This window comes from Castor canadensis, chromosome 5 (genome assembly GCF_047511655.1).
Source record: "Castor canadensis chromosome 5, mCasCan1.hap1v2, whole genome shotgun sequence".
Taxonomy (NCBI): Eukaryota; Metazoa; Chordata; class Mammalia; order Rodentia; family Castoridae; genus Castor; species Castor canadensis.
In genome coordinates, this window is record NC_133390.1 from 160,051,617 (window position 1) to 160,072,098 (window position 20,482).

At 53.0% G+C, this 20,482-nt stretch overlaps 1 protein-coding gene across 4 annotated transcripts in view; it reads left to right on the top strand.

The window, feature by feature from the left end:
* Dlgap4 (DLG associated protein 4) overlaps positions 1-20,482 on the top strand; it is a 168,807-nt gene that overhangs the window by 96,276 nt on the left and 52,049 nt on the right. For 3 of the 4 annotated variants that reach the window (XM_074074703.1, XM_020181456.2, XM_020181455.2), the window contains exons 4-7: positions 1,571-1,812; positions 3,733-3,847; positions 6,147-6,197; positions 9,201-9,441. In XM_074074703.1, coding sequence (XP_073930804.1) covers positions 1,571-1,812; positions 3,733-3,847; positions 6,147-6,197; positions 9,201-9,441 — 649 coding nt within the window. Of the gene's footprint in view, positions 1-1,570; positions 1,813-3,732; positions 3,848-6,146; positions 6,198-9,200; positions 9,442-18,207; positions 19,215-20,482 lie in introns of those variants that run through there. The other variant, XM_020181458.2, reaches the window with a different exon arrangement.

Sequence of the window (20,482 nt, forward strand, 5' to 3'; positions counted from 1 at the left end):
TGAAATCTAGGCAGCCTTTCAAATATATTTAGAACTTCTGTAGCTCTCAATGCACTTTCTTAGTTTCAACATTAGGAAGGGAGTGCGGCCTGTTCCCTCTCAGTTTGGTGTGAAAATGCCTCAGAGACACCAGGAAAGGCCCTGGGGCTTGAGCTGCCTGCCTGTTGGATGGTGGGGCAGGTGCGTTGGCCACAGGCTCTGTGCAGAGATACACAAGGCCCCACTCCCAAGGGACAGTGAGGAAGTAGGGACAGACTGGGCAGTCAGCTGAGAGGTTATGGGAAGGCCAAGGGGGCTCCTAGGGACGGGTCTTTAGCTAGAGGTGGCCACTGGCACTGAAGGCTGTGGAACCTATGTGAGCATGCTGATTGGAGAGTATTTGTGTGCATAATGAAGAGTGTGTTTGCTGTGTGCACTGAAACGGGTAGCCCCGGCACCCATGATGAGGCGTGCAGCCCTGAAGATGTCTGCTGTGTGTGTTTCGGTGTGTGTTGAGACGTGTGTCCACGTGCAGCTGTTGCAGATGTGAGTACGAGGAGGGTGTGTAGTGCTGAGGGGAGTGCTGTGGACATGGTGTGGACATATTGGGGGCTGCCTACGATGAGATGGCCACTGGGGTGTGTCCTTGGGGTGGTGTGTGGTACACTGTGAGCAATTGCTGAGGGACGTGGAGGGGAGGGTGTGCTGCTCTGTGTGTACTGAGATACATGAACGCAACAAGGCATACTTGGGCTAAGAGCGAGGACACAGCTCCGGGTTGTGAAGTGTGAAGTGCTGAGATGTGGGTGGCGTTCCTCCTAAATGACAATCTGCTGTGTGTGAGTTAGGTGGCCAAGGAGTTGACTGTATGCACTGCCCCAGAGCAGCTGGCAGAGGCAGACCTCAGAAGGCAGGGGAAGTCCCTCAGCTGTTCCTGCCACCATAAACACTGGAGACCGGGTGACCAGGGCTGCCCTCACAGCTTGATCTCACTTGTGTCTACCACAAACCTGTTCCGTGGAGGGCTCAGATGGGAAAACTGAGCCCTTTTTCCAGCTGACCTTCTGACTGTCCTGTCCCTCTGCTCTCTATACCTCTGGGACCCCACCCATGCTGATGTGTCAGGGACCTTTGACCCCCCCATCCTAGGACCAGGCTCTGTTTCCTAGTCTGAAAGACCCTCTGCAAGTGACAAACCTCCCTTGGGCCTTGTTTTTCCATCTATGCAGTGGGATCATAGGACATCCTCTGGGATGGCACAAATGAAGCCATGAGCCACAGTGGGTGCCCAGAAAGCCTGGTCCATTGTGATTATGGAGCCTCTGAGAGTGTTGCTGGGACAAACCCAGAGAAATCTGAGGTTGTAGAGGGGCAGAATCTTAGGCCCTCTCCTAAGGGCCTAAGAAGCTATGACAGAGCCGGTTCTGGAACCCAGGCCCAGGGCTCTGCTCCCATGCAGGCTGGCAAAGCCAGCGCAGGAGGCCCAACTCCGAGGTGAAGAACAGCCCTGCAGGACCCCTTTTCCAGATGACGAGCTTGAGGCCAGGCTGCCCCCCAACCCTTGCTGAGTCCTTCTCTCGGATGTCCCCAGGTGCCCGGCGGCGGTGGAGAGTGGAGCACCGCGCTGCTGTCCCCCCGCGAGGCGGACGCCGCGGCCGAGGGCCCCATCCCATGCCGGCGCATGCGCAGCGGCAGCTATATTAAGGCCATGGGGGATGAGGACAGCGACGAGTCCGGTGGCAGCCCCAAGCCTTCACCCAAGACCGCAGCACGGCGCCAGAGCTACCTGAGGGCCACGCAGCAGTCGCTGGGAGAGCAGAGCAACCCCCGCAGGTGAGCTGTGGTCCCGCCCACAGGTGAGCCCTGCCCACTCGGGAGTACTGCACCTTGACAGGGCCCCCTCCCCGCAGAAGCCACGCCCCCTCGCGGGAGCCACGCCCCTGCGCGAGCGCTCCACAGAGAAAGCCGCTTTCAGCACCTGCAAGCCCTGCTCACAGGTCAGCCCATGTCCCTAGGCGAGCTTTTCGCAGGTACACCCATCCCTGGGAGCCTTTGCTCTCCTTGGGCTATGCCGGGAGAGCCCAGCCCCACAGATGAATCCTGCCACTCCACTTCAGAGCCAAGTGAAGGCCCTCTGTAAGGATCCAGCCTCCAGGTGAACTTACCCTCAGGCCCGCCTCTTCCGGAGATTCCTGCCCTCTAACGACAAATCCCCAAAGACCCCACTATGCACCATTCATGAGTCCCACCCACAGTTAAGCCCTGAGCACAGGTGAGCCTCCTCCTTTGGTTAGCCCTACCCATGATGAGAACCTCACTTGGGTGACTGGTCCAGGTAAACTGCACAATAGTCACATCCCCAGGTAAGTTCCGCTCCCACAGGGAACTGCCCCAGGGGGTCCCTGGTTCAGATTGAGCACCCCTATCCTTGGTAGCCATCACTGTACCAGCACTGCCCAGGGGAGGGGAGTATCCCCCTGCCTTTGCCCCTGTAACTGGTCCCCACGGAAGGCTCTGGGATTGGGGGAGGGGTGGGGTTGTGACTTCTGAGTCAAAGAGAGACCCAGCCTTCGCCGGTCTCCACACATTGCCTGGAATTTCACTACTGCAGCTCCAACCTGTGCCCCGAGAATTAGAGGAAAGCAGAGTATTCCTATCTCTTTAACTCCTGGGTCCCAGGCCACGGGTTCTCAGAGGAGGCAGCCTGGGAAGACTGGGACTAAGGGAGAGAGCAGGCCAGACGGTGGCCCTGAGGCACAGAGGGGCAGTGTACTGCCTCTAGAAATTGCGCAGGCAGGCGTGGCAAAAGCATGGTATGGGCTCCAGGTAGTAATTCAGGCCTGAGTCTCCGCCTTCCCATGTTTAAGTGAGGAGCCTGAGAACCTGCATTAAGGAGGGAGAGGAGGGCAGCACCAGGGCTTGGAATCTCTAATAGGAACAGCTGCTGTCTTTTGGCAGTCGCCTTGCTGGCCACTGTGCCTGCCCCAGTGCCTTTCAGTCTGCATCACTAAATCCTCACCTCAGCACTGGCAAGCACACAGAGTCTTCACCTTTCTATACGTGAGGACACTGAGACTTAAGCAAAGGGTGCTGACTTGACAGGGCTCACCCAGTGCAAAAGGTTGGATTCCAATCCAAGCCCTCTGTGTCAGTAGCCTGAACTGTTGGATGCTTGGATGCTTTATTTCCAGAATAAGGGTTGAGAAGGCCCAGGGTTAGGTAGATGTGAGAAAGATTGAAGAGCTGGGGACATAGAGTTAAATCATGAGTCCTTGGGAACCTGGTAGAAGCCACCTAGACCTCAAACGGAACAGAGGCCCTCTTGGCAGCCCTAGCCAAAGGTCAAGCCTATGGGCTTTGACCCACCTCCTCTGTTCTGTCTGTTCAGGGATGAGTGAGGAGTGTGTGTGGTGTGTGTGTGGTGTGTGGGGGGGAATGTAGAGGAGGGGGGAATGTAGAACTGGGCTAGGCTGAACTGGTCTGTTTAAAACAGTAAAAATGCAAGCTTGTGCTGCCACCTTGTGGTATCAGTGGACATGACAGGACAGGGCTGCCTGCTTACCACAGAGGAGGCCTACAAAAGTTTGGTGCTCTCCTCTTTCTCATCACCCCCATCCTGGCCCAGGCTGGCAGTGGTTTCCATTTCCTTCTCTCCCACTGGATGATCTTGGCCAGTCTTTTCTCTCTGGGCCTCAGTTTCCCAGGGTGAACAATGGGTGGACTGAGCCCTGTCTGCTCCCTCCTCTCCACTAGGAGTCTGGATCGCCTGGATTCAGTGGACATGCTGCTACCTTCCAAGTGCCCAAGCTGGGAAGAGGAATACAATCCCATCAGCGACAGCCTCAACGACTCCAGCTGCATTAGCCAGGTGAGGGTAGCCGGAAGGTCAGTGGGCTCAGGAGAGGACTGGCATCCAGGCCCCACCCTGCTTGGGGGTCCCCAGATGTTTGTACTGTTTAGTCTTTGTTCCTGAAGCCACCTGTGTGTGTCTCTCTGCTCCACTGATTGTCGTTGACTGGAGAGCATTGTCATAGGCCTTCTGAGCAGAGACCCCCCCGAGGAACTGCCCACCACTGCTGTAGACCTGGGCTGCCAGCAGGGGTTCTAGGCCTTATCATTCCTCATTGGGTTCAGAGTCGGGGATAGGGAACTAGAGACCTGGGTTCAAGTCCCAGTCTTTTCATTGATGGTAGGGACCCAAGTCAAGTCACCTTCCTTCCCTGAGCCCCAGTTTCCTGATTGAGCACAGGAGTGTAATGGTCCTTATTTCAGAGTGTGGTAAGGAAAGAATAAGATCGTGAACTTAATGTGCTCAGCAAAGAGTAGCTACCTTTATGGGTATTATTATCATCTTGCTGTGTGACCTTGGGCAAGTTACTTTTCTGCTCTGGGCCCCTGCACTCACCTGCTCAGTGGAAAGTTGGACTTCCAGGGCCAAGCCAGCTCTGCCACTAACAGGGACAAGTGTTCTGTGCTGCTCTTCTCATTTACCTTCAGCTCCTTGAATCCTCACAGAGATTGCTTTATTATCTATAGCTCTATTTCCCAGATGAGAAAGCTGAGGCTCCGAGAGGTGAGTTCTCACCTAGGAGGAGGGAAAGCCAAGCAGGGATCTAAGGCTGTTAGACTCATCCCCTGATGTGGACACAGTACCTTAGGGTTTGCAAAGAGAGGACAGCCAAGTCCTGTGCTCCCTTCATGATGTGGGTGGGGAGATGAGGCCCAGAGAGGGCAGACTCCCATGGAAGAAGCACAGTAGACCAGCCTCCTCTCCAGGCAGGGACAGGACTTAGTCCCATAGCGCACAGGCCCGTGGCCAGGTCTAGTGGATCACTTAGAGGTCTTGGCACATAGCTCAGTAGTAGAGTGCTTGCCTAGTATGCCTGAGACTGGAGACCTGACTGCTCACATTCCATTCTCCCAGCCCTAGAGACACCCAAGAGTCTGACCTCAGATGTGGGGAGGGGTGGAGCACCCCAGCCCTTGGGACCCTCTGCCCCTGCCATCTTCATGCAGGCCCCAGCAAATTCCATCTGAGCATCCACCCTGGCCTCTGCCCCTCACACACCTAGGTGACATTTTGTCCATCCTAGTCTCACTGCACTCACTACTCTCTCTCCCTAGAGTGCTCCGCTCTCAGACTCCTGCACAGCAAGGTGCCTCCTGTGTCTCAGGTCTTGGCTCAAATGTCAGTTCTCAGAGAGTCCTTCTCCATCACTCTATCCATAGTGGCAACTCACTCCCACCCCTCACACTGTCCCTGTCCCTTGCTTAACCTGCCACTATCTGGGGTTATTTATTTAACGTCATCATTAAATAAGACTGGGATCTCCCTGTAGTAGGCAGGGACCTTGTCTTATTCCCTGCAGTGTCCTCAGCACCTGGCACAATGGCAGATGCTCAGTGTTTGTCGAATGGCTGTGTCCCTCCCTGTCTCTCTTATCCTACCATGTTTTCTCCTCTGTCTTCCTGACTGCTTGTGTCTGTCTGTCTCTCTCTCTCTCTCTCTCTCTCTCTCTCTCTCTCTCTCTCTCTCTCTGTGCCTTATTGCCTCATTCACATTTTTTTCCAGTTCTCTCAACTGTGTCTCCACTTCCATAGTTCTGTGTTTCTCACACCCCATCTCCATGCCCATCTGGCCAGGTACCTGGAACATCTTTGCCCTTTGACTACATAAAAAGGCTCATGGAATTGGGGAACCCTGCAGGTCTTACCCACCGCTCCCCGCCCAGCTCCAGCTGTCTCCTAGTCCAGGGTCCTCTGACTGCCCCACCAGCCCTCATTCTCAGAAGGTTGAACTACCTGAGCCGTATATGTGACCCCAAAGTCAGATATCTGACTTCCAGGCCTGGGGAAGAGATGGCTCTGGGTGCCATCCCTAACCTACATTTCCAGGTGGGCTGCCTGCCCAGGTGAGAGGCAGCAGACTGAGCACCCATGGTCCCAAGGTCTAGACAACAGACTTGTAAACAGCAGATTGTAAGTCCTCAGTAATGCCCAGCCCTAAGAGTGAACCCCCATCCTGAGGAAGCCTAAGGAGCCCTCTTAGCAGCAGGGCCCCAGCCAACCAGCCTCAAGCTCCCTGGAACCCAAGCCTGAGTATCCCATCCCAGCCTCCCACCCCCAGCCCTGGCTCCCCCATAATCCTCACCCTCTCTTTCCTGCAGATGTTTGGACAGGCCTCCCTGATCCCCCAGTTGTTTGGCCATGAGCAGCAGGTCAGTATGCTTACATCCCAATCCAGAATTGAGGGCTGGGTCTTAGGCCTGCGTCTGAGTGGTTCTGGCACCCAGCCTGGGAAGCACAAACAGAACCACCACTAAGAAGACCACCTCCAGTGGGGCTGGAACTGAGGATCACAGTGACGTCCTGATCCTCTACTCCCCACCTCTCTCACTTCTCTTCTGTGCCTCAATTTCCTCTTCTGAGAAATGGGAAAAGAGCCAGGTGCTGGTGGCTCACGCCTGTAATCCTAGCTACTTTGGATGCTGAGATCTGGAGGATCAAGGTTTGAGGCCAGGCCAGGCAAATAGTTCATGAGATCGCATCTCCAAAATAACCAGAGCAAAATGAACTGGAAGTGTGGCTCAAGTGGTAGAGCTCATGTTTTGCAAGGGCAAGGCCATGAGTTCAAACCCTAGACCCACCAAAAAAAAAAAAAAGTAATGGGAAATGATGAGTTAGGTTCTATAGATGGGGCAAGAAATAACCACAGACAATGGGGGAGTCCCCAAAAGTCTCCTGGCTTCCTCCTTCCTTTCTTCCCTCCCCCAAAGCCTGGGCCAGGCCCTGTTTTTTTTGGACAGGTAAGGGGGCAGGCACCATTCCCCAGGTCCCCCAACTTTTTCCCTTTCTAGAGCCCCAGAAGGACCTTTAAGGTGGGAAGACTTTTCAACTTTATAAAAGCTCCGGCACTGGAGCAGGTAGTGCTGTGCTTTGCACTGTCTGGCTGCCTGAAGGGCCTCCTCCCATGAATACCCATCCCGCCCCTGGGCGTGGCCCCTTCCCCCCCAGCTCCAAGACCAGAAAGTGGGGCAGAAAAAGTTCTGAGCTTACCTCCTCAACGTAGCCAGGAGTAGCAAGAGGCCTGCCTAAGGCTACACAGGGGCAAAGCTAGGACTGAACTGCCTCCTGCTTCCAGGTGTGGATGCCTTATGTTTCCCTCTCCCCCATGTCATAGGAACCCTGTATTCCTTCAAAACACATTATTCCAGAAAGCTTTCATGGAGCCCACAGTGGGCTGGGCAACTCCTTCCTCCCCTAACTTCAGCAGGTGCGTGGTAAACATGTGAAGTGCAACACATGAACTCCCAGGCAGGACCCCGCACATAATAAGTACTATGAAACGCAGCAGCACTGGCTAGCTGCCTGCCCCCCCCCCCCAATTGGGGGATTATTTTAACCAATACTTGTAAATCTTCATGCTCACTCCATGCAGCTGCCTACACTGTCAGGTACGGGTGACCGGGTTCTCACTCTCCTAGACTCTTCCCTGAGCATGTGATGCGAGTTAGCTCACTTGATATCTTGAATTGAGACTGTGATTAGTCTCTTTTACAGATGGGAAAACTGAGGCACAGAGTGAGTACACAACTTGCCTGTGTTCATATCACAAGGAAATGACAGACCCGGGATTGAAACCCTGGGTGTCTTCTTCCAGATCTACATGGTTGTGGCACACTCCTAAAGCAAGAACCGGTTGTCCTTGGCAGTCACAGGGTCACTCAAAGTACCTCGGTTTACAGCTTTGCAAGATAAACACCATTCGCTTTAATACCACCTCCAGGTGAACTTTGGGCATGCCACGTGGCCTGTAGTTTAACTGATCAGCCCTGTCCAGCAGCACTTTCTGCGTGATGAAAAGTGTTCTACAGTCCACACCTGTCAATGGTAGCCATAGTCACATGTGACTTTTGAGCAAGTAAAATGTAGCTAATGTGACTCGCAAACTTTATTCAATTCTAATGAACTTAAACCTAAACAACTGCTCAGGCGTAGTGACCATATTGGGTAGTAGAGATTTAAGCCTTTCCCAGTGCCCTCCATAATGGGTGAGGATCCATCCAGTAGTTTACAAAATGCATGCATACATGGATACCCAGGCAGCTCCTCTCATCCAGATGAAGAAGGTCTGGCCCAGAGAGCACATGATGACCTGAGATCACACAGCAGGTTCACAGCTGTTCCCATGCCAAATCTATATTTTCCTCCACATGATGCTCAGTCAGCTTGTGCCCCCTCCTCTAGTTCTGGCCTCTGCTCAGGCCTCCACCTAGTGTCCCTCTTTGGCCAGCTGACTCCTCGGCTTATACTTTGTGGTCCCCAGTTACCAGCATAGCCTCAGACAGGTCAGACAGCCCTTCTAGAACACTTAGGGTGTATGGTGTGTGGAGATGCCCCTCTGCTCACACCTCCAGCTTCACATTTGCAGGATCCCAGACAGTCATCTATGGAGGCACACTTAGGTACTATGTGGACAAAACTGAACTAAATGTGAGAGGGCAGATAGTCTATATATCACCATTCTCCGCACTGGCCCTGCAGACATCACTAAACAATCCTTGGTGCTACCATCCCCACCCCAGTCTTACCTTCTCTTACTAGGCCTTGCTTGAACTTCATCTCTGGCCTCTGCCTCTATTCCAGACCCTCACCCTTGCCCCAGCATCCATTCTTTACACCGAGAATAGAGTAATCTTCCTTAAATACTTCTATCCCTTCTTCACTGGGTGCCTCTGACAAGTGTCTTCCTCTCACTCTTCACTGGTCCTCAGGATTTTTGGGGTAGGGAGGTGGGAAGGGGGTGGCTTGTAAAATGAAGGGATTGGACCCTATGATTTTAAATATCCATCCGCCCTACCGCAAACCCCATTCCAACAACGTTCATGGCAGACGTGCCTAATCGATTATAGAATTCTTTCATGCTGAGCTCAGATGTGACCTTAAACTCTATCAGTGATCACTGTGGACACACAAGATATCGTCTGGTTAACATCTTGCAGTATTCCTACTTTCTTCTCATTGTAGAGATGGGAAAATTGAGACCCAGAGAGGTGAGAGGGGCTGTTTTTTTCTTACGCATTCCATCCGCCCATCAATGCCCTGAGAGACGGGAGGGGAGGCCCGCAAACTTTCCGGCTCCACAGCTGAGCCGACCACCAAGCACCCCTTCCCCAAGGATGGGCAAAGCAGGCTCCTGACGCCCGCCCTTGCCTGGACAGGTACGGGAGGCAGATCTGAGCGACCAGTACGAGGCGGCCTGCGAGTCAGCCTGCAGCGAAGCGGAGTCTGCGGCGGCGGAGGCGCTGGACTTACCGCTGCCCAGCTACTTCCGCTCCCGCAGCCACAGCTACCTGCGTGCAATCCAGGCAGGCTGCTCGCAGGAGGAGGACAGTGTCTCCCTGCAGTCCCTCTCCCCACCGCCCAGCACAGGCAGTCTCAGCAACAGTCGGACGCTTCCAAGTGAGTATGGCCATGGGGAAGGGTTGATTTTTTTGTTTGTTTTGTTTGCAAGGAGACTTTGGGAACCATATCTGGTGGGCCAGCCTGGGGGAATGCTGGGAAGTAATGCACAGAGAGCTGGAAGAACGGAGGTTTTAGGGCTGTACTTCCTACCGGTTGGCGAACTGGAACGGAAACCGAGTGGCAGGAGCAGACTGTTGGTGGGCGGGTTTGGGAGAAGGCTGGAGCCTATGGGATCCTTGGTTGCTTCCTGGCTTAGAGGCGCTACCTGCTAATGGGCAGACCTGTAGGGAAACTGGAACCTACAGGGTGGGCAGAGTTGTAGAGAGAGGGTGAGATCGGCCTCCAGCCTTCCCAAAGGCAGTTAGCAGGGTTCTCTCATGTTCACAATCAGAGACAGTCTACCCGTCCTGATGCTATTCCAACTCCTCTGGAGATAACCCATGTGTGAGCATAGGAAGCAGAGGCTCATGTGACTGAGCAAGCACAATAATAGAAAGCCACAGCCAAGGCAAAACAGCACAGACCTGGTGTGGTGGCTCACAGCTGTAATCCCAGTTATTCAGAGATTGAGAGGATCTCAGTTTGAGGCCAGCCTGGGCAAAAAAGTTGGCAAGACCCCATTTTGGGTGTGGTAGTATGCACCTGTCTTCCCAGCTACTGGGGAGGCCTTAGATAGGAGGGTTACGGTCTGTGGCCACACTGGGCAAAAACTTCAGCCACACTTTCTTACTCCCAAGTTTGTCAGTTAGAACAGCTCTGCACCACTGTCTCTCATCCTCCTCGTGGGACCAGAGGGTCCTCCTGGGATCATAGACTAAGCCTAACTACACAAGAACATTCAAGGCCTATACGAGACCTTGTTCAACTATACAAAAACATTCTGCTAACATCCTTTTGGCTAAAGAAAGTCACATGACTGAGCTCAAAGTCAAGGGATGAAGTACCCACTCACCTTTTGTGAAAGAAACTGAATTCATATGGCAAAGGTTTTAGATAGAGGCCAATAGTTCAATATGCTGTACTCCATCCTCTTGGCCATTTATTTATGCCCCCCCCCATGTAGAAAATACTAAGCCCAAGACTCTCCAAAGTTTCATCCAAACATGGCATCAGGATCTCCTGATCTGGACTGGGGGATGACTAAGTTGGTACAGTGCCTGCCTGACAAGTGCAAGTCCAATGTGGACTGCAATCCTCCTATTTGTGCTGCCCGTGTAGCTAGGATAAAGGCTCAGGCCAGTGCCCAGCCATTGGTTGAGATGGGATCTTGGGAACATTTTGCCTTGGCTAGCTTTGAACCATGATCCTCCTGATCTCTGCCTCCTGAGTAGCTATGATTACAGGCTTGAGCTACTGCACCTGGCTTCTGGAATATCTCCTATCCTGGAGAATATGACCATTGGACAGCTGACTACCTTCCTTAGCCTGGTTCCTGAAGAAAGAGAGAGAGATGTATTTTTACATCCTGAATGAGCTTACTTCTTGGCCTAAGGTGATCAGTGTTACCCATGCACCTGCCTCAAACACTTTATGGGTTTTCTATGTATTTGATTCCACGTAATTCCATATGCCAAAGCCACACACACAATTATATTAATTTTTTAAGTCATTTCTCTGTCTCTCTCTCTCTCTCTCTTTCTTTTTGGTGGGACTGGGGTTTGAACTCAGGGTTATGCCCTTGTAAAACAGGTGTTCTACTGCTTGATCCACACCTCCAGTGCATTTTATTCTGGTTATTTTGGAGATGGGGGTTTTGCAAACTATTTGCTCAAGCTGGCCTTGAACCCTGATCCTCTCAATCTCAGCCTCCCAAGTAGCTAGGATTATAGGCCTGAGCCACCAGGGCTCAACTGTGCCACTGTCATGACTTAATTATGCCACTTTGAGCACATTAGGCTTCTCTGGACCCATATCCTTACGCTTTCTGCCAGCTCTTTTGATCAGCTGAGATCTACTAGATGGCATCTTAGAGTGTTAATAAAAAGACTAGAGCTAATCTGGTTTCCATGCTGTGTTTTAACCAGCTATGACCTTGGTTTGATCTTTGTCTCTAGGCTGTACCTTAATTTGAGAATCATCTACTGGCTGGGGAGATTGGAGTAGACAGATTTATTTTCCAACTCAGTGATTTCTGGGCTCTTTTGATTTCCTCTAAATGCTCCCTACAGATTGGCTATTTCTTTTATGAGATTCTCTCTTTCTTGTAAGTCCTTATCAAATGCAGCCAAAAGAAGCTAGCTCTTGCTTTCAGCATTTTGCCTGGAATCTATCTTGCCCAAATGCATCTGTTCTCCTCAACTTACTATAGATGAGAGTTTTACCAAGAGTTCTGACCCACACATAATCCTGGGCCTCTTTTTTCAAGCCTCCTATAACTGTTGACTCACTGTTTACTCACCATTTGGTCCTAGAACCAGTGCTCCGTAGTTTCAGTTTTTATTTCAATCACACTCCACTTTTGGTACCAATGTGTATCAGTCAGCTATCATCACAATAATGCTGTGTATCAAACACAGTGTCACACAATAATAAGCATTCATTTTCATGAGTCTGCAGGTCAGCTGGTTCTGTTCCATGTGCCCTACATCCTAGGATCAAAGTGTGCTCTGGATTCATTGGCCTAGCCAGAACATGTTCTTCCCATGGTGGTGGCAGAAGTAGACCAGGGAGGCTTCATTGTGCAAGCACATTTCAAGTTTCTTTCTCTTTTTTTTTTTTTTTTGCGGTACTGGGATTTGAACTCAGGGCCTACACCTTGAGCCACTCTACCAGCCTTTTTTTTTTTTTTGGTGATAGTTTTTTTCGAGATAGAGTCTTGAGAACTATTTGCCCGGGGCTGGCTTTGAACCATGATCCTCCTAATCTCTACCTCCTGAGTAGCTAGGATTACAGGCATGAGCCACCCGGCACCTGGCTCAAATTTCTCTTTATGTCATATCAGCTAAAATCTAGTTGATCAAAGCAAAGCACATGAGTCCAAGGCCAGGGTCCAGCAAAACACATTACATCTTTTGTGGGAGATACTATGGCTATGAAGACTCTGAATACAAAGAGGGGTTGAGAATTGAGACCAACAATTCAGTCAGTCATCACACATACACACACACACACACACACACACACACACACACACACACACACACACCCCGCCCTGCCCAGCGCATCCTGTGCAGATGACTTGGCATTAAATGTAGATGAGAGGGTCTCCAGTTAGTCCTAGTTTGCAGGCTTCAGCCCAAGCCAAGATAGTCAAGAAGGTATCACACCTGCCCAGACATGTATGCACATACATATCTACTTACAGACATGTAGAAAGTCTGTACTCCTAGACCTGTGTATGGAATGAAATAGATATGACATTCTCATATGCACACATTAGATCAACTAACACACCTGCACATACGCTCATGAACCTGTATGTCCCCATCAAGGCTCAGGCCCCTTCCACATCTGTAAGGGAAGCATGTCTTACTAGATTGGGAGCACCAAAAGAATTCATCACCACAAGGTGGGGCGTGTGGTGGTGCACCTCTGTAATCCCAGGTGGGAGGCAGAATTAGGAAGATCACTGTTTAAGACCAACCCTGGCAAAAACTAACCTGACCCTATCTCAAACAAACAATAACAAAAAACAAGCCAGGTGAGGTAATACATACCTGTGATCCCAGCTACTCAGGAGGCAGAAGTAGGAGAATCTTGGTCAGAGGCCAGCCTGGGCAAAATTGCAAGACCCTATCTCAAAAACACACTAAAAATAGAAGATGGGGGTGTGGCTCAAGTAGGAAGCCCTAAGTTCAATTCCCAGTACAGCCAAAAAAAAAAAATATCACCCCGTCAGCCCTCACTGCATGTGTCCACAGTGAGTACCACACCCCTGCTCTTCTTGCCCTCATGCTCAGAAAGTAACTCCCCTGCCACACACGGAAAACCTAAGGTGGCACATGCAAGTTTGTGACTGCAGCTGGTCCATGAGGCAGCCTGGTGTTAAGGGGCACTCCTCCTTGACACTTCACTGCCATTTGCTAAAAAGTTGTCATGATGTACAGCTTCTACTAGAATAAGGTCCTTTACTTCCATCTGCCAGAAATTGATCATAGTAATTATGTAATTCAATTATGTCTATATTGTGAATAGAACTCCCCCCGCCTTTTGTGGCATCCCTCCCTTAATCAGTGCAAAACATGTACAACCCTACATGGCTGTCCTGCCGTAATCACCAGCCTCCATGCAGACGTACCAACACACACAGGTGCACCCTCACTTAGCCACTGTCCCGGGGCAGGGTCATCCCTGCTCAGAGGATCCTCCTCTGCAATATCTGTCTCCAAGGAGTGCGTCCTCAGAGCTCCCCCACCCAGGTCTGTTCTGAGCCCCCTGTTGCTGAGGGCCATCAAAACTCTTTGTTCCTCTCCCATGGGCACGCATGCACAAGGCAGGTGGGGAGATGTGGAGAAGGGCGGATATGGAAGCAGTGGGAGACTGGCAGGGGCTGGCCTCTCTTGAGTGGCTGTGGCAGGACACGGAGCTGCCCACCCACCACCCAGAGCTGACAACTTCCCAGCTCCAGGGCTGCCACTGCCACGCCTCCCTCCCCCTTTCTGACCCAGATTCCACATTCCAGAAATAGCTCTGGCAGGTGACTGGCTGGCTGGTCAATTCCAGCTGGGACTGGGGGAGGCAGTAGCCAGGCTGCATTTACATGTCCCTCCCCAGCCAAAGGACACCTGGGAGGGGACATTGTTGCTATGACCAGTCTGCCCCATCTGGCCTCTCCTCTATGCTTCTGAGAAAGAAGAAAACAGACAAAGCTCCCTCATGCTCCCCCACTTCTCTCCCCTTCTTTGCTTTCTGGCTCTCCCTCAATCCTCTTTTCCTTCTCCCCACCCTCTTTCCCTCCTTCCGTCTGTTTCTGATCCTCCCCATTCTTCCTCTCTCCCACTCACTCTGAATCATGGGGAGCCTGGGACATCACACAGGGACATCAGCAAGTATGGATGCTGCTGGGTGGTTTCTGCCAACTGCATTTTCTGCACCTGCACCTGTGAACACATGTGCACACACAGGTGCACACATGGTGTCATTCTGACTATACTGAAGGCTCGAGGCTGAAGTGAGATAAGTCCTGGTCCAGAAAACACCCTGTTCCCTGCTCAGGGGCCCTGAGAACTAGTTTCAGCTCTAGTGTTAGTCTGAGGTACTTGCTCCTCCCTAGGCCCGACATTCCCTATCTATGTTTTGAGGGTTGGGTTTGGAGACCCCTCCAGCATCTGTGACCATTCAAGCCATAGGCTGCTCTGCCCTCCCTTCTTTGTCCCCCTCTCCCATTCCCTAGAACTCTCCTGGTTTCTTCTCTGAGTCATTTCCCTCCCTGCACCCATATACATAGGAATGGAGGCTGACAAAATCCCTTCAGTCCGCCTGGTCCCCCAAGCCTACTCCAGGCCTGGCCCACCTCAGTTTCTGGTTATTACTCTGCAGGCTTCCATCAGCTCAGCCCAGCCCAGATCTAGAGTGTCAGTGATTGCCAACAGATTTCAATTCACATGTCATTTCTGATCCCTTGAGCTCAAGACTGAGATCTAGCTAAGTAGATTAAGTGTACTACCATTGATTGGTGATGTCTGCTTTGGCCAGGAGAGTTAACAACATGTATCTGCCAGTCCTGATTTAACCCAGTTACACACACACACACACACACACACACACACACACACACACACACAGATTGATTGATTTCATAAAGCAACTGCAGTCTAGAGAAGATACCACAGTTGAGATCACCCAGAAGGTAGGTCAAGGAGCCCTTTCCCACCTGGATCTGCCTGAGTTCTCCATTGTCCTACACAGGGGTGGACATCCAAAGTAGAGACACAGAGGTGCTATGTGGCCACAGGAGTTTCGGGAGAATCAGGCAGCATGTGCAGATGGGTTAGAGGCTGTGCAGTAGTCCAAGCAAGGGACAGTGAGGACTGGGAGGGGCCGCAATCAGAGAGTGACAGGAAGATCCAAGAGGCCTTCCTAGAATGAGTGAGGAAGAGCCCAGATTCCTTACTACTGAAGGAGGTACTGGGCAGAAGGCAGGCTTCCTTCCTGGGCCCCACCAAGCTGGGGCTAATCGAGTGCCCCCTATGTGCTGAGTGCATGGATCATCACTCTTCTAAGTCTCATTCTTCAGCAAACAATTGGGAGAAATAGTGACTGGGACTGTAGAATTGGCAGACAGGCCTTCAACCTCAGGACTGAGACTGATGGGCAAGACAAGACAAATGGGGCACTTTTTACACTTTCAAAGGTAGAGCAGTCACCCCAAAAGAGGAGAAACTAGGAACTTAACTAGAACCATGCAGGTTCTACAGCATGGTGGTTAAGGACATGCTTGCAGTCCTTTCATGACAGATGTTCATTGATCAACCACTGTAGGCCAGACTACTACAAATGCCAGGGACACATCAGTGAACAAAATGGAAACCCTTGCTTCCAAGGACAGGACACTCTATTGGGAGAGGAAGAGGAGAGACAAAACCATAAGCATAAATAGTATATAGCTTATTGGAAAGTTGCTGGGAGTGCTGGCAGAGCAAGGGGAAGGGTGTTGAGGTATAACTAGGATAGCTAGGATAGAGCCCACTGAGGAAGAGATTCAGTGAGGAATTGAGTGGTGCTGGGCACATGCTCCAGGTGGGTGGGGAAGAGTGTGCAAAGGCCCTGAGGCAGAAGGGTGTCTGCTATGTTGCAGGAGGAACCAGGCCTAGTGTAACTGTGCCAGAGCAAGGGAGGAGAAAGAGCCAGGGGTGAGAGATAAAGTCAGAGGAGGGGAAGGGGGAGTTGGGCCTGGCTACAGGCCATCGAAGTCTTTGACTTTGGCTGTGGCTCTGAGTAACGCGGGGAACTATTTTTTACATCAGGCTGTCATGTGCAGCTTTGATCGAGAGGCAAGAAGCCTGTAATGCAGTGATGTGGAAGTGATAGTGGCTTATGCAGAGTAGCAGTGAGGGAGGTCATGGCAACCAGCTCCATCCTGGATGGTTCTAAAGTCAACAAGATCCCTTGCTAGATTGGATAGAGAGTGTGAGGGAGGGAGGACAGCCAAAGTGGGGATGAGGGAGTATTATGTAGTCAGGCAAAGTGGGGAGAGGCCTCATTCCCTCAACTGCCATTTCTGGCTATTGAGGACAGGACATTTATCGGATGCACCGGGCCCAGACTGGGGCAGGGGTGGAGGGGGGTGGCGGCTGAGTCCTGCCTATCCTCCACCTCAGTTTGGGGTCCAGCCAACTCTGCTTTTAGGAAGGCTAGCCAGACTATAGGGGCTCTTGAGACAAGGACCCAGTGCACAGCAGAGAGCGCTGAAATCCCCTCAGCCCCAGGATCTCAGATCTGGTAAAGTCCAAACTCTGACAGAGCCTGCATGAGTTCTGCATTTCCATCCCACGAACTGAATTCAGGGACTCAGTCAAGGACCACAGGGTGTAATCCAGCCTTGGTGGTTTCTCTCTAGGGGACACATGAGGCTGCCAAGTCCCAGAAAGGGAAAGGGACTTGCCCAAGGTCACACAAGGAGTGTGTTACTTAATTGGGAGGGGGAAGGTGGAATAAAGAGAACTATCTTATCCTGGGCTTCCTTGGATTGTCAGGGTTCATGATTAATTTACCTTGCCTTTTCCTAGGTAAATCAATTTAAAAATAAGTAGTAAGTGTAGCGTGGGGATTTGGTGACTAAGAGTTGATGCCTGGCATTCAAAGAGCTCTGTAACCCTCAGTAGTTTTATCATTACACTTTTGCAAAAATCAATGTTGCTGGAAACACTGTTTCCTTCTTCAGTCCTCACAACCATGAGACATGGAAGATCCTCTTCCCCATTCTATTTTCCCGAAAACAGATACGAAGAGCAGGGAAGGGTCTTGCAGAGGTCACCCAGCAAGGCAGGGTGTGGAGTTGGGTCTGTGGCAGGCAGATCTAAGGCAGGCAAGGCCTTAAGTCCAGAACCGCGAGGCTGGGAACTCCAGGCAGAAGTGGGAACCGGCTAAGGCAGACACTATACCCTTTTAGACATCACAGGTGTGACTTCTGTTTCATTTTACCGAGGACAGTAAAGTGCAGGGAGGATGAAAGCATCTCGTGCAAGGTAACACAGGTGCGGGACTGGAACTAGGATCCCGGGTAAGCCCAGCCAAGGATGGATCGGAGCGGGGAACTACGAACTGCAAGGACACAGGGTCTATAGGACCCGAGGGCTGGGATGACCCGGAGGGGCAAGAAGGCCACCTCGGTCGTTGCCTCAAAGCCTCAGTTTCCTTAGTTACGACGAGGTTTCACCGGGTGAACCTACGCGCATTCCCACCCAGTCCGCCTCCCGCACGGAGCATGCGTTGCGTTCCAGCTGGAACCGGTTTGGCGGGGCGGTTCGAGGGGCGGAGCTTCCTCCCACTCCCCCCCCTCCCCAACTCGGGCATGCGCGTGCCGACGTGGGCGCGCTCTTCCTCCAGAGCTGGCCGACAGGGCGAGGGCTGCGCTGAGCGCTCGCGCGCCTGCGCACTAGCCCCGCCGCGCGCGCGCCGGGCCACGTGCCGTGCGGGCTGTGCGCGCCCCCGGCCGGCCCGGGAGTCCCGGGCGACGCGCGCGCGGCTGACGCGGGGGGCGGGGCGGGGCGGGGCCGGCGCGGGGCTTTAACCCGGTGGCCCCGCCCCTCGGGCGTACAAAACCGGAGCCTCGGGCCGGGCCGCGTGAGGGAGGAGGGTGAGTGCCCGCCGCTGGCCGCAGCTGCCGCCAGTCCGTCCGTCACTCCGTCCGTCTGTCCGGTCCACGTCGTCACCGCCGCCTTCTCAGCCCGGACGCCCGGGGCCTGCCCAGCGCCGCCTGGAGCAGCCGCGGCCCCGCAAGGAGACGGGCGCCGCCCCCGCCCGGCCCTGCCCTGCCCCCGCCCTCCTCCCGTCTGTCCGTCCGTCCGTCCGTCCGCCGCCCGCCTGCGTTTCCGTCCTTCTGTCCGGCCGCCAGCCCTCCGGCCCGTGTCCCCGCTGCGCCCGCTTTGTCTCTCCCTGGCTCGTTGTCTCTTTGTCTCTGCTCTCGCGCTTCCACCCGCCCCTCCCTCGCTCCCCGATCTCGGGTCTCCCCTCAAAGCACTCCTCTCATCCCTCATAGACACCCTTTCTGGCACCCGCATTCTTCTGTACGCCCTCTCAGAGTGCCACCAGATCTTTTGAGGCCTCTCACAACACCCTCCACTGTCCCCCAGCATTCCCTCTGAGCTTCCGCACAGTCCTCTAGGATCCTCCCTTCAATCCGTACCCAGACCCTGGGGTCTAGCCGCCTCCGACTCTGTTCCCACAGGGTTCCCTCCTCTGGATGTCCTCCATATCTGCCAGGACATCCTAGATCCCTTGGAGGTCTCCTTGGACCTCTACTATCTCCCCAGCTCCCTCTCTTGTCTTTCCTTAGTTTGTCCCCTGTCGCTGTCTATCCTTGTATTCTCTCCGAGCACCCCCACTCTCTGGATCGGAGTCCCCGCTTTGCTCTCCCCACCTCTCTGTGCCCCGTATCTCTTGCGGGGGTCTCCCCACTGGTTCTAGCGCTGAAGGCCCCTCTTTGAGCCTGCTCCTCTGCCTGGGGCTCTTGGCCCCCTCCTTGCTTCTCTGCCGGCCCCTGTCTCCCCCTCCTCTACTCCTTGTCTCTTCCTCTCCCCTCCTCTCTCTCTCTCTGTCTCTGCCGGGTCTCTGGGTCTCTGACCCCCATCCGGCCCTCATGGCTTTGTGTCTGGAGCTCTTGAAGCAATGTGAGTGGTGGGGTGTCCGGGTCGGGCCGGGCGGAGTGGTCCCGCAGGCTGGCCGCGGTGGAGGCTCCATGGGGCTGGCGCTGGGGCAGGGGCTGGTGCTGGGGCAAGGAGGAGGCTGTGGGGCCTCCCGGTCAGGGGGGCCAGGAGGGAGGGGCCAGACTGTCTGGCAGGAGGGAGCCTGCTCTGAGGCTTCTGCTTTAGATGCTTGTGTGTGTGCAGGGCGCCTGGGCTGGGCATCCCTGCCTGCTTGGCCCTGCATGGCCTGGTACTTTGTGATGGCTTGTGGGCAGGCCTGGGCTATTTTGGAGCCAGCAGCAGGATGTGATATCACTTGGGCGTTTATTTAGACCCAGCTGGGGGTGGGGGCTGCGTTCTTGCCAACTTGAGTAATGAAATTTTGCAGGGGGGTGTGGCCTAGGCAGCTGGATCTGTGGGGGTTTGTGGCCAGAACTTTGCAGGCCACCAGAATGGCTGGGTGAGCAAGGGTTTGTGAGACTTGGTCTTGCTGAGGCTGGAATCAAGATGAGTGGGGAGAGGGATTGTTCCTAATAGGACCACCCTTGAGTATTGGATTTGTCAGTCTTATCCCTCTGGAGTCTTTGTTCTGCCAGCTTCAGGGGATGTGACCTTGAGTGAGACTCTTGACCTCACCAAGCCTCAGTTTCCCCATCTGTGAAAGGGAATGAGTGTGTGTGTTGGCCTTACAGGTTATCAAGAAGACCAAATGAAACATCTGTAGACATGCTTTGGGGACTGTCAGCCTGTCTTTAAACTGAACCCCAGCGGGGGAGTAGCTTGCCTGAGTTGGTTCACAGCTAGTTCCTGCCCAAGCTGGCAGAGGGATAAGACCCAAGATTCCACAAAGTGGGGTGCTTTACCCTCCAGGCACTGCCACCTAGTTATTCAGAAATACACCTATCCTTCTGAAAGATGAAGGAGATGGCTGCCTCTTATTTATGCTCCCAATTCCTGATTGTTCTTTCTCAGATAGTTCATAAAAACCAGGTGGGCGTGCCTATGCAGGCATCTGTGCTGGGGGACAGTTGAATTTTCCATGTGCCATCCTATTGTTTAAGGGTGAGCCCTGTATGGACAGTGGTACTTGGGGACAAAATCACTGTTTGTTAACTGTGTTTCCTGTCTGTGTGTGTGTGTGTCTGTATGTCCCATTCACACACACACCCCCATCCCCCGCAGAGAGGGGGACAATGGCCCCAGCTGAGAGAGGCTCTACTGAGAGCTGGGGTCTATTCTAAAGGACCCATGGA